Below are 12,164 nucleotides of genomic sequence, written 5' to 3'. Positions count from 1 at the left end.
GTTGAATGGATGAATTGTAATAATGGATATATAGCTTCGATTTTTCATCATTCTCCAATATAATAATCATTTTCCCATCACATTTGAGGACTACTCCATAAAACCAAAAAAATAAATAAATCAAATGTAATGCTATTTCAATTGATAGGTGAACATTTTTTCACAGCTGCAAAGCTTGAAAGTAATGGATCTTATGTTACTTTCCTTTGTTTTTTTTGTTGGTACAATGTTACTTTTCTTTGTAAACATTTTCTTTTCGTCTAAGATATTAAGATGTTTCGGGAATTGATAAAATTACTTATGGACATATGTTCATACAATTAATGTAATAATAATTACCAAATCTGTGGAGTTGTCACCTTCCTCACTTTCCTTTCCTGCCATGGCAATTTTATCTAGTGTGGTGAGTCAAATTATATTTAATGCCTTTTCATTTGTTTGCCTCTGATCTTATTTTCATTTAATGGTTATTTTATACTCGCCATTAACATTATTAGTTGACTCTATTTTTAGAGTTAAACTTACCCCTTAGATGTGAAGGATCATTAGACTTGATTGAATTATGCACATTGTTATGTCATATAACCATGGACACAAATCACTTATCTTAAAGAATGTTTCATTTTTTATCTCAAGTCAATCAAAATATCATATTTTATTATTTTTATTTTTAGAATTTTTCTTTTTATTCATGTAATAATGTTTAATTTGTCTGAGACATAGAATATGACATTGTACACATAATCTTTGTTCATCATATAGTTTGGAAAGAGATATTGAAAATGACTTCATTTTCTCTTAATTGGTATTATTTTTCAAACCATTTATCTTTACTTTCTACCATATATATTATAATAATGAGAGGACCAGTCCACTCCTTTGATTTTGCATGGACCATAAAACTCTTCCTAAGAAATGGTTATGTTGCAACAAAAGGCATACTATAAAATGAACCTTACATGATGGATTTTGTGAAATTGATTATTTTTCTTTCAGCAAACATTTTCTCCTTCATTTGAAACCACTCTTCCTACGCTTGTAAATGTTTCCCCGATGTATAAGAAATAGAAAATCATGATTGGAAAGAAAAAAGATAATATATATACATTGTGAGTGTAAAGATTTATATATATTTAATATATTTATTATATATATTTGAAATTTAATAATAATTAAACAAAAATAATGGAGGGTGTGAAAAAACTCTCAAACTAAATACTTATTTTTATTATAAAGAAATAATACAATGTCAACCAAATTAAAAAAATATGTAATGTTATTTGCACCCAAAACAAAAAATCATAAAAAAGTTAGCAACAGAAGTTTTTGGGCTTTCATCAGCCCATTGTTTGAAATGCTCCACGGACCACGATCATAGTGAATCGCATAACGGCAAAACGACACAGCTAGACTGAATCGTGGTACAGCGAAGCGGCAACAAATTAAATTTTCAAAAAAAGCGAAAGAGAAAGTAACCATAGACAGAATAGCCTCAACGACTCTTTTGCCGTCCACCTCGCATTTTGAACTAACCATGGTTAGGTTAATGAAAGCAACCCTTAACCTCAAAATAACCCTTATCTCAGATCCTCTCTCCTCCTATAAAACAAACCCAAATATCCCTAATATTTCGCATTCACCATTTTTTCTTAAGAAGGCGTCTTCATAAACGCTTTCGTTTTATTCTCTTTGTTCCTTTTCAAATTTGAGTTTGAATTTTCTTTTCTGTTAATTCTTCGAAAATGAGGGAGTGCATTTCAATCCACATTGGTCAGGCTGGTATCCAAGTCGGAAACGCTTGTTGGGAGCTCTACTGTCTCGAGCATGGCATTGGGGTAACCATTTCCTCCATTTTCATATAGTTCTGTGTTTTATTTTTGTTCATATTTGTTTCGATTTAACAGATCTAGGTTATCTGCTACGTTTCTATAATTATGCATTTTTGTTGTTTGTTTACTTCGATCTGCATCTTAACCTGATTCACCGGCTTGATTTTGTACGATTTATATGTTTCTTTTATTCTAGGTATGTTCACTTTTACATTGCATAATTTAATCTTCTTAGATCTGTAACATATGTGTCATTTTCTGTGTTTGAATCTGAAAGGGAAACATTTGCGATCTCCGTTATGTCTCTACGTTTAGCAACTAGTTCTATGAATTTGATGTGTAATAATCTGCTTGATTATCGTTTAAATCTTATCTCACGGGTAGCAATCATTTATATTTTTAAATTCATATTTATGAAAACTGATTCTATCCTGAATTTCACATGAAAATTTGCGCAACTCATATCAATGATTTAACTCTAATTTTAACTAAATGCTGATCTATCATATGCTGTTATGTTTTACAATTATTCTAGACTAAACCCTTAAATAATTGTTCAGCCCGATGGACAAATGCCAAGTGACAAAACTGTTGGTGGAGGTGACGATGCTTTCAACACCTTCTTCAGTGAGACCGGTGCTGGAAAGCATGTTCCACGCGCTGTCTTTGTAGATCTTGAGCCAACAGTTATCGATGAGGTCAGGACCGGTACTTATCGCCAGCTTTTCCACCCAGAGCAGCTCATCAGCGGCAAAGAAGATGCTGCCAACAACTTTGCCCGTGGTCATTATACCAGTAAGCACATAATCACAGTTTATTCGATCTCACATGATTTTTAAATAATCGATGATGCTTTTGTTATTTTAATGTTTCTGATGTTGTTTGTTCTGTTCAGTTGGGAAAGAGATCGTTGATCTGTGCTTGGACCGCATTAGGAAGCTTGCTGATAACTGCACTGGTCTCCAAGGTTTCTTGGTTTTCAATGCTGTTGGTGGAGGAACTGGTTCTGGTCTCGGTTCCCTTCTGTTGGAGCGTTTGTCTGTTGATTATGGAAAGAAATCAAAGCTTGGGTTCACTGTTTACCCTTCTCCTCAGGTCTCAACCTCTGTTGTTGAGCCATACAACAGTGTCCTCTCAACCCACTCCCTTTTGGAGCACACTGATGTGTCCATTCTGTTGGACAATGAAGCTATCTACGACATTTGCAGGCGCTCTCTTGATATCGAGCGTCCCACCTACACCAACCTTAACCGCCTGGTTTCTCAGGTAACATTCATCAAATAGATGGCTGGTCTCTTCCTAATTTTGAGCGTTAACAGTTAACCTTGTTTAATTCTATGATTTTGATGTTGTTTGTTTTGGTTTCAGGTTATATCTTCATTGACTGCTTCACTGAGGTTTGATGGTGCCCTCAATGTGGATGTGACTGAATTCCAGACCAACTTGGTCCCCTATCCTAGAATCCACTTCATGCTTTCCTCATATGCACCTGTTATCTCTGCTGAGAAGGCATACCATGAACAACTTTCCGTGGCCGAAATCACTAACAGTGCATTTGAGCCCTCATCTATGATGGCCAAGTGTGACCCACGCCACGGAAAGTACATGGCTTGTTGTCTGATGTACCGTGGTGATGTTGTCCCCAAGGATGTCAATGCTGCTGTTGGCACCATCAAGACAAAGCGAACCATTCAGTTTGTTGATTGGTGCCCTACCGGTTTCAAGTGTGGTATTAACTATCAGCCACCTACTGTTGTTCCCGGAGGTGACCTTGCCAAGGTGCAGAGGGCTGTTTGCATGATTTCTAACTCGACCAGTGTGGCCGAGGTGTTCTCTCGCATTGACCACAAGTTTGATCTCATGTATGCCAAGCGTGCTTTTGTTCACTGGTATGTGGGTGAGGGTATGGAAGAAGGTGAATTCTCTGAGGCTCGTGAAGATCTTGCTGCCCTTGAGAAGGATTATGAAGAAGTGGGTGCTGAGTCTGCTGAGGGTGGTGATGATGACATTGAAGACTACTAGATAGAATCTATTTCTGATTCTGGTGGCCTTTTGTTTTTCTTGTATGACCTTTCTATGTTGTGTTTGTTTCTTCAGATTCTACCAGAACTGTATTTGTGGGTTGTTGTTGCTTTGGATGGCATTGTTTTGATGCCCCGCTTTTTTCTGAAATGTTGATGAAAACATCCATATATTATCTTTATTGCTTCTGCCAGTGTGTTTTATGCAGTATTTTTGTATGTTGAACTCCATCTTTTTTTTTCGGGGGAAGAGTAATCTTGGCTTATATCATTGGATTTGAATAAAGATTTGTTACTTAATAAATATCTGAATAAAGATCTGTTGTAGTAGATGGGTATTTAAACAATTATGTTAGCACTAAACTTGCTTCTACTTTAGTAATTTAAAAAAAAAAACTCTCGGCACCCTCTCTTCAAAACTCTCCCCCTATTCATAATGAGGTTATAACCTACAATTTTTTGCAAAAGATACAAATCTGATACACGACTATATAAGCTTATGAATTAAAATTGACAACCTTTTATATGTTAATATTATGATAATTTATCTTTTGTATTATATTACCATTCTCAGCTTATGAATTAAAATTGACAACCTTTTATATGTTAATATTATGATAATTTATCTTTTGTATTATATTACCATTCTCAGCTTATGAATTAAAATTGACAACCTTTTATATGTTAATATTATGATAATTTATCTTTTGTATTATATTACCATTCTCATGTTTCAATAGAAGACGCTGGCTATGTTTTGTTTGATGCCATCTCTTCTTTCTGCAGCTGCTTCAATAGAAGGAACCATTTAATGTGCCCCTTCTTCAATGGTTTTTTACACACAATTTGACCTCATAGTCAACCATTTAATGTGCCTTTATGCCACTGAATAAGATCAATTATATGTGGCTCTTTCAAAATCATGTTCATCGAAACATTGACTTACAAGATTTTGGATTAAATCAATAGTCTTCACTCATCAATATAGATACACTTCTTCATAGATATAAATTTCCTTGTATTAAACTTGTGCATGGTCTTTTATGCAGCTTGATTATAATACATTAAGACAGAAATGCATAGGACATTATGTCTTATTTGGACGATAATGTAACTATTTTAGGTGATCATGTGATTATTTAGTAACTTTTAGATAATCCATGTATAATTTATATGGTTAAGATTTAAAATGCTCTCATATTCTGAATATATGAAGTGTTCTCACCATGTACATGAGTAATGTTCCTAATGTGCTTCCGTTTAAATTTAACGTATATAATGTCATATATGCAAAATCACAAATGCAGATGAAAAAGAACTGAGTCAAAGATCAATGTAAAATAGATAACAAGCTCTTCCCCTGTGATATTTTTACGAAGAAAATAAATCAACAAGGGCAAAGTAAACAGATATTTGAAATATGTAACTAGATACCTAAAAGGGCTAATCATATAAGATGTTCCCTTCAATTTAACCGAGGAGCCATCTCAGATATCCTTTCATCTTCTAGGAGTTCATAAGGGTCCACATATTGGGGAGGTGATAGATACATCTTGCTTGCGTCATGGACGAAACTCGGTCCGAAATACTGTAACAGCGAAGTGTGTAAGTAAATATTACATGATTCATCAACCATTCTTATGTATCCACGACAAGCAGAATCTATTCAGAAAAACAATGAAGCTTGGAGAACAAAAAGGAGAGGCTAAAGCATGACAAACACACCAGATAAGAACATATTTCCATTAAATGTGTCCATTTCTGATTTCTGAACAGGGCAAAATATTTGACACCATGAGTTCATGCTGTATAAAGTTTGTTGTCTATTATGAAATATTAAAACTGCAAAAATTAACAGCTTCAGCATTATGAGTTATGACATGGGAGTACCTGCTCCAAAGATTTAAATCTCAATTGTACTGGTTGATTGAGAGGTTTTATCAGTTCACCAGAACAGACACAAAATGCATGCAAATAAAAGCTACTAAAGCAAATTAAAAAGTAACAATCGATAAGGAAGCCAAGACTATAGTCTGTAGGTTATAAACTTGTCCTGGTTTTCTAATCTCATAGGTTATATTCCGTCCAAGCGTCCACAAAGTTTTTATTTACTTTAATAAGAAACGAGTAAATAGATCAAAGAAAAATAATAGTATAATTATACATATGAGATGGCAAGATGCATACAATAGTTAACAAGTAAATGGTACAATTTGACAGGACAGAAAAATGAAACCGTATACACATTAGTTGACGGGAAAAGAACTTACGAAGTAGATAGCAGAGAAAAATGCAACAGTTATGATGATCAACGGCCCAAATCCCAAGAAGAATGTTCCTCCAGTTGTCAACAGCAGTTTAGCACGAGGAGCCAAGCCCTGAAATGGATCGACACAAATTATTTTTGGTCATTTCAATCCAAAAAATGCGGTTTCATTATATTTAAGCATCAAACTCACTTCAATATAATAATAGAATAACAGTTCTGATTCAGTGGGATTTGATTTTGCTGAAGAGGACAAATGTGATGTACATTTCTATCAGCTAAGAAACTTAAACAACAATCAAACCTTTATCCCACTATGTGAGGTCGGCTACATGGATCGAACAATATCATAATGTTCTATAATAAATCATCCGCTAATAAACTCATGAAAACAAAATTATGGGGTGCTACAATTGTTACCTCACATAATCACAGTTTATTCGATCTCACATGATTTTTAAATAATCGATGATGCTTTTGTTATTTTAATGTTTCTGATGTTGTTTGTTCTGTTCAGTTGGGAAAGAGATCGTTGATCTGTGCTTGGACCGCATTAGGAAGCTTGCTGATAACTGCACTGGTCTCCAAGGTTTCTTGGTTTTCAATGCTGTTGGTGGAGGAACTGGTTCTGGTCTCGGTTCCCTTCTGTTGGAGCGTTTGTCTGTTGATTATGGAAAGAAATCAAAGCTTGGGTTCACTGTTTACCCTTCTCCTCAGGTCTCAACCTCTGTTGTTGAGCCATACAACAGTGTCCTCTCCACCCACTCCCTCCTAGAGCACACTGATGTGTCCATTCTTTTAGATAATGAAGCTATTTATGACATTTGCAGGCGCTCTCTTGACATTGAGCGTCCTACATACACCAACCTCAATCGTCTTGTTTCTCAGGTAACTTTCGTTCAATAGGTTCATTGATTTTTCATCATTCTAAATATGGATTATGTTATTAAAAATAGCATGTTGATTTTAATAATTAAATAAAAATAATATCATTCCTATATTTGTGATTAACAAGTCAAAGATTTTGGTTTTACTATGTGCTGTAAAAGTTAAACGAAGTTTGATTGTATCATTTTGATGTACACTATCTTGTACTGATGTTTATATTTGTTTGTGTTTCAGGTGATTTCTTCATTGACTGCTTCACTGAGGTTTGATGGTGCCCTCAATGTGGATGTGACTGAATTCCAGACTAATTTGGTCCCATATCCTAGAATCCACTTTATGCTTTCTTCCTATGCACCAGTGATCTCTGCTGAGAAGGCTTACCATGAACAACTCTCAGTTGCTGAAATCACCAACAGTGCATTTGAGCCTTCATCTATGATGGCCAAGTGTGATCCCCGCCATGGAAAGTACATGGCATGTTGTCTGATGTACCGTGGTGATGTCGTTCCCAAAGATGTCAATGCTGCTGTTGGCACCATAAAGACCAAGCGCACCATTCAATTCGTTGATTGGTGTCCTACTGGTTTCAAGTGTGGTATTAACTACCAACCACCTACAGTTGTTCCTGGTGGTGACCTTGCCAAGGTGCAGAGGGCAGTGTGCATGATTTCAAACTCAACCAGTGTGGCTGAGGTGTTTTCTCGCATTGACCACAAGTTTGATCTCATGTATGCCAAGCGTGCTTTTGTCCACTGGTATGTGGGTGAGGGTATGGAAGAAGGTGAGTTTTCTGAAGCTCGTGAGGATCTTGCTGCCCTTGAGAAGGATTACGAAGAAGTTGGTGCTGAGTCTGCTGAAGGTGGTGATGATGACATTGAAGACTACTAGAGTCTCTTTCAGATGCTGGTGCTCTTGTTTCTTGTATTGATTTTTCTCTATTATGTGCGCTGTTCAGATTCTACCAGAACTATGCTTTTGTGGTTTGTTTGTATGCATTGTTTTGATGCCCCTGTCTTGTTTCTGAAATACTGATAGTGATATCTGATCTGTGTTCTGCTATATTGTGTTTAAATTTGCTTATGTTTTAAGACTCACATCCTCTCCTTTACTTAGAGTATACTACTAGGGGTATTTATGATCAGTTTTTAGTTAAAAATAAATCACTCAATCTAAATACATGTTTAACTTGGGTTTGGTCTGATGATTTCTTTATTTTAAGACGTTCTGAATATTTTTTGGAGACATATTTAACTGAAAAATTATGAGGATAGTTAGTTTGACTACATTATCCCACGTTTGGGGTATGTTTCTGATGAACTTCGGGTTTGGGGTATTTTTATGAAATTCGTAGACTAGAGCCACGATTTCACTGGAAAGTCGTGGATACCATCCATGATTTCTATTTATTATTCTTTCTCTTCACTGAAATCGTGGATAAGATACACGAGATTGTATGAGTTATTTCGAATTGCACCCATTTACGAAACGTTTTAGTTGTTTTTTTATATTAATTTTTAAAAATAATGTATTTGAATATGGTAATTTTAGTTAAAATGATTATTTTAGTATTTTATTATGGTAATTGAATATGTTAAATGATTAATTTAATAACAAATTTGGAATTGGAATAATTTTTTGTAATTTAAAATTAATGAAATAACAAAAATGGAATTGGAAAAAGAAGAAAATTTCATAAATTGTAGTATCAATTTCAAAAATAATTAATTAGCGGGGGAAAATCCTAATGGTGTCTATGAGATGATGTTCCACATCCAGGTGCCTTTCTTCTTCGAGGTGGTTGGACTCAGTTGTTGTTGTGGTTGATTTTGTCTTCCACCTCTAACCAGTTGTGGCTGCTCCTCCTCGTCATCGTTTGTTTGTGAAGGTATTGTCGGCTAATAATATTGTTGAGAGTTGAATGTCGGGAATAGAGTATTTGAAGTAGTGTCAAACATTGATAGCATTCCTTGATACAAAGGGATGTTGTTGTTGTTGCTGAGGAGGAGGAGTCTGAGTGTGTGCCTGCAGAAAAGTATCCGTCTGAGATTGACTCTCATAATGTTGTTGATATTCAGGGTAACTCCTTGTGCATAATATTGAACAACATTCAACCAACGAGGTAACTCCTTGTATGATCACTCCCAATCAGCATAAATTTGGGACATTGCTATTTGTTTAGCAGTCTGAGCCCTCCTATATGTCATTGTATAACAAAACGAGTTATCACTTCCTTACTAATGCTTTAATTGGTATACCAGGATCTTCTGATACTAGTTGCACAATGCAGTTTGCGATGAAAGATTAGTTCAACTTCGTGCGATCTTGAGAAATATTAGTGGATACACAAGTGTGTCTTCCACTAATTTTTCTAATCTCCCAAATATCACGTTTCAAACTTTTTGATGTTCGAAGTCTCCATTCACACTCAACACCATAATATTTACATTTTACAACATATTTATCTGGCCTAGACTCATCCACAACGTAATCAACAGAATTTCTAATATGAAAATGTTTTACAACATTTATTGTTGCCTCCTTTGATTCAAACTGCATACCAACAAAAAGATCATTATCTATATCAGTACTTACGTGAGTACTTCTATATGGAAAATATTGTCCAGATTGATAATCAATGTTAACAAAAAAAGATGAAGGATTATGATATATTACGCTAACTCGTTCATGTGTGGTAATCTGAACATCATCTTCCTCTTCATCACAAAGCTCAGTGTCCTCCTCATCACTAAAATCACTAACAATATCTATAATAATTGCTATCTACATATAACATAGAGTAAAATATAAACAAACATATTTACATTTAAACAAAGGTAACACATAAAATTATATATAAAATAAAAGATCTAAAAAAATTTGAAGCATTTTAAGTTACCTTAAATATTTAGAGTTTTTCAATTCCAGTTGGCTACAATTTTTTACACAGTTCTTCCTTCAGTGTGATTTTTACACTCGGGACCAAGTCTTTGTAGGTGATCTGTTTATTGTATTAGTACATTTAATTTCATGCAAATATTTTATGTACAAGTGGCATTAATATCTATACTTCTATACTATTAATAAAGATAAAACAAGTAATAACTACCTCATTGTATAATTTTTATATTCCAAACTTACCCTTTTATTGAGTTTATATACTGCACTCTTATATTTAAATTGTTTTTCTTAAATAATATAATATGAAGATCATACATACTATATCAAAAAAATAAGAATGTGGGTGACCGGCACGGAGTGCCAGTCGACACGCTAGTTTTAATACATTTTATATATAGTCGGGATTATGAATAATATAATAGTAGTGTACAAGTGGCATACGTATTACATTTTTTTATAAGAGATTGGAGCTTTTACACAGTGATTATAAACAAATAACTTAGGATTATGAATAATATAATGGATTTAAAAATTTATTATATGAAAGACTATAACATAATTAAGAACATGAGAAAAGATGAATCTGAGTTTTATATAGTGTTATTTATCATCATACATTTATATTTAATTATTATTAATTTTCTCTTTAAAAGTAATATAAATTAATAGTAAATATTATACTAATTGAGTATTAATTTTTACATAAACAGTATATAAATATTACACTCTAAAACATTATATTGATACTATTATTAAAAAATCAATCTGATATAGTTGCCATTAGTTTCTATCTTCATTGCGTATCGTATATAAGAAGTAAATAAATATATTTACTAAAGGAATTATATCCCTACATTCTAATTTTAATACCATTAAACATTTAAATGCACAACATTATTCTTAAATATTTCTAATAAGTCAAATTAATGTGGGCTAGTTTGGATTGGTTTGATTCTTAGAATTATATCCAAAAACCGATTCAGAATACTCGATTTAAAATAATCAATTCAATTACATTTGATTTTTACAGTTTATGTTAGACATGTTTTCGGTTTTATTTTAGTACCAATTTGGATTTGAACATCATAGAGAGTAGTAGTACTTGAAAGTGATGTAAAGATGAATTTAAAACTTATAAAAGTATTAAAGGATACATCTTACTATCTCCATTTATTATTGGACCTTCTGCTCATGTAAAAGATCTAATTTCACCACTTTAAGTATTTCACAAATCCATATATAAGGTCTGTTTTGGTGAAAGCTTAGCCAAGTATTGTGTCCAATGCATTTTTTGGGTAATCCTTATATTTAACAGTAAGTAGAGATGATAATATGTATCTGGAGTATCGATAAATAATATTCACAAGGGTCAAGTCTAGATAGGTATTTTTGGACCCACTAATAATTAGGATCAATATTTTGAGATTTATTATTGGATTCTAACTTTATATTATTAATTCATAATTGTAATGTGATGTTCATGCATAATCTCATTTTTATATAGTTAAAAAGTGATTTTATCTTGTTGAGCGATGATATTATGTTATTAATTCATGTGTGATGTGATGTTGATTAAACATTTTTTGTTAAGTAAAGTTTCCATCATAATATTGAAGAATGAGTGACTTTATTTTGTATGTTTTTTTTGAGTAAAATGAGTTGGTTTTATTACGTTTAAATTAAGTGATATATTTTTTCATCTTTTTTATGCAAAGTATATGATTATAAGAAAGAAATACACAATTTCATAAATTATTCACAATTAATTTTAATATTTTATTAATTTATAGATATATACTGATTAATTAGGTATTTAAGGACTCGCGAGTAGCAGATCAAATAGATATTTATACTAGTCTAAGAGTTCACAAATGAAATAATCCGATGTATCTGAGTAGTTCACTACCCATACCAATCATGACCCATTGTCATTTCTAATGCAATTACAATATCTATATAGTCTATATAATAAAGGCAATATTTATTCTCATCATTTATTCTAATTTGTATTAATTATTTTTAATAATTAATAATAAATATATGTATATATAAGAGTAAATTACACTAATATTCCATGAGTTTTAGTGAAATTACACAAATCACTCCTCACTTTTCTAAACTTACACAAACCTCCCTAGTTTTGTACTTTCATTACACTAACCACCACTGTATAAGAAATAAATGTAAATTTTTAAACAAAAAATGTGATAAATGTAATTAAGTTAAACAAAACATGATATATTGTGTAGACAAGTCTAAATA

General features: G+C 32.8%; 3 protein-coding genes across 3 annotated transcripts in view; 2 read left to right on the top strand and 1 right to left on the bottom strand.

The window, feature by feature from the left end:
- LOC109336063 (tubulin alpha chain-like) lies at positions 1,614-4,052 on the top strand. The gene is made up of 4 exons (XM_019572416.1): positions 1,614-1,835; positions 2,390-2,624; positions 2,725-3,095; positions 3,198-4,052. Exons 1-4 carry the CDS (start codon positions 1,743-1,745, stop codon positions 3,849-3,851), a joined length of 1,353 nt encoding a protein of 450 aa, XP_019427961.1. The 5' UTR covers positions 1,614-1,742; the 3' UTR covers positions 3,852-4,052.
- The window catches only part of LOC109336060, a 24,555-nt gene continuing 17,543 nt past the window's right edge, over positions 5,153-12,164 (bottom strand). The window contains exons 3-4 of the mRNA XM_019572414.1: positions 6,121-6,228; positions 5,153-5,438 (exon numbers count right to left, since the gene is read on the bottom strand). Coding sequence (XP_019427959.1) covers positions 5,316-5,438; positions 6,121-6,228 — 231 coding nt within the window. The 3' untranslated portion in view covers positions 5,153-5,315. The remainder of the gene's footprint in view (positions 5,439-6,120; positions 6,229-12,164) is intronic.
- On the top strand, positions 6,615-8,047 carry LOC109336061 (tubulin alpha chain-like). The gene is made up of 2 exons (XM_019572415.1): positions 6,615-7,004; positions 7,239-8,047. The coding sequence occupies exon 2, from the start codon at positions 7,341-7,343 to the stop codon at positions 7,890-7,892; it is 552 nt and encodes a 183-aa protein (XP_019427960.1). The 5' UTR covers positions 6,615-7,004; positions 7,239-7,340; the 3' UTR covers positions 7,893-8,047.

This window comes from Lupinus angustifolius, chromosome LG20, assembly GCF_001865875.1.
Source record: "Lupinus angustifolius cultivar Tanjil chromosome LG20, LupAngTanjil_v1.0, whole genome shotgun sequence".
NCBI classification, from domain to species: domain Eukaryota; kingdom Viridiplantae; phylum Streptophyta; class Magnoliopsida; order Fabales; family Fabaceae; genus Lupinus; species Lupinus angustifolius.
This window is presented reverse-complemented; position numbering and strand designations above follow the sequence as displayed.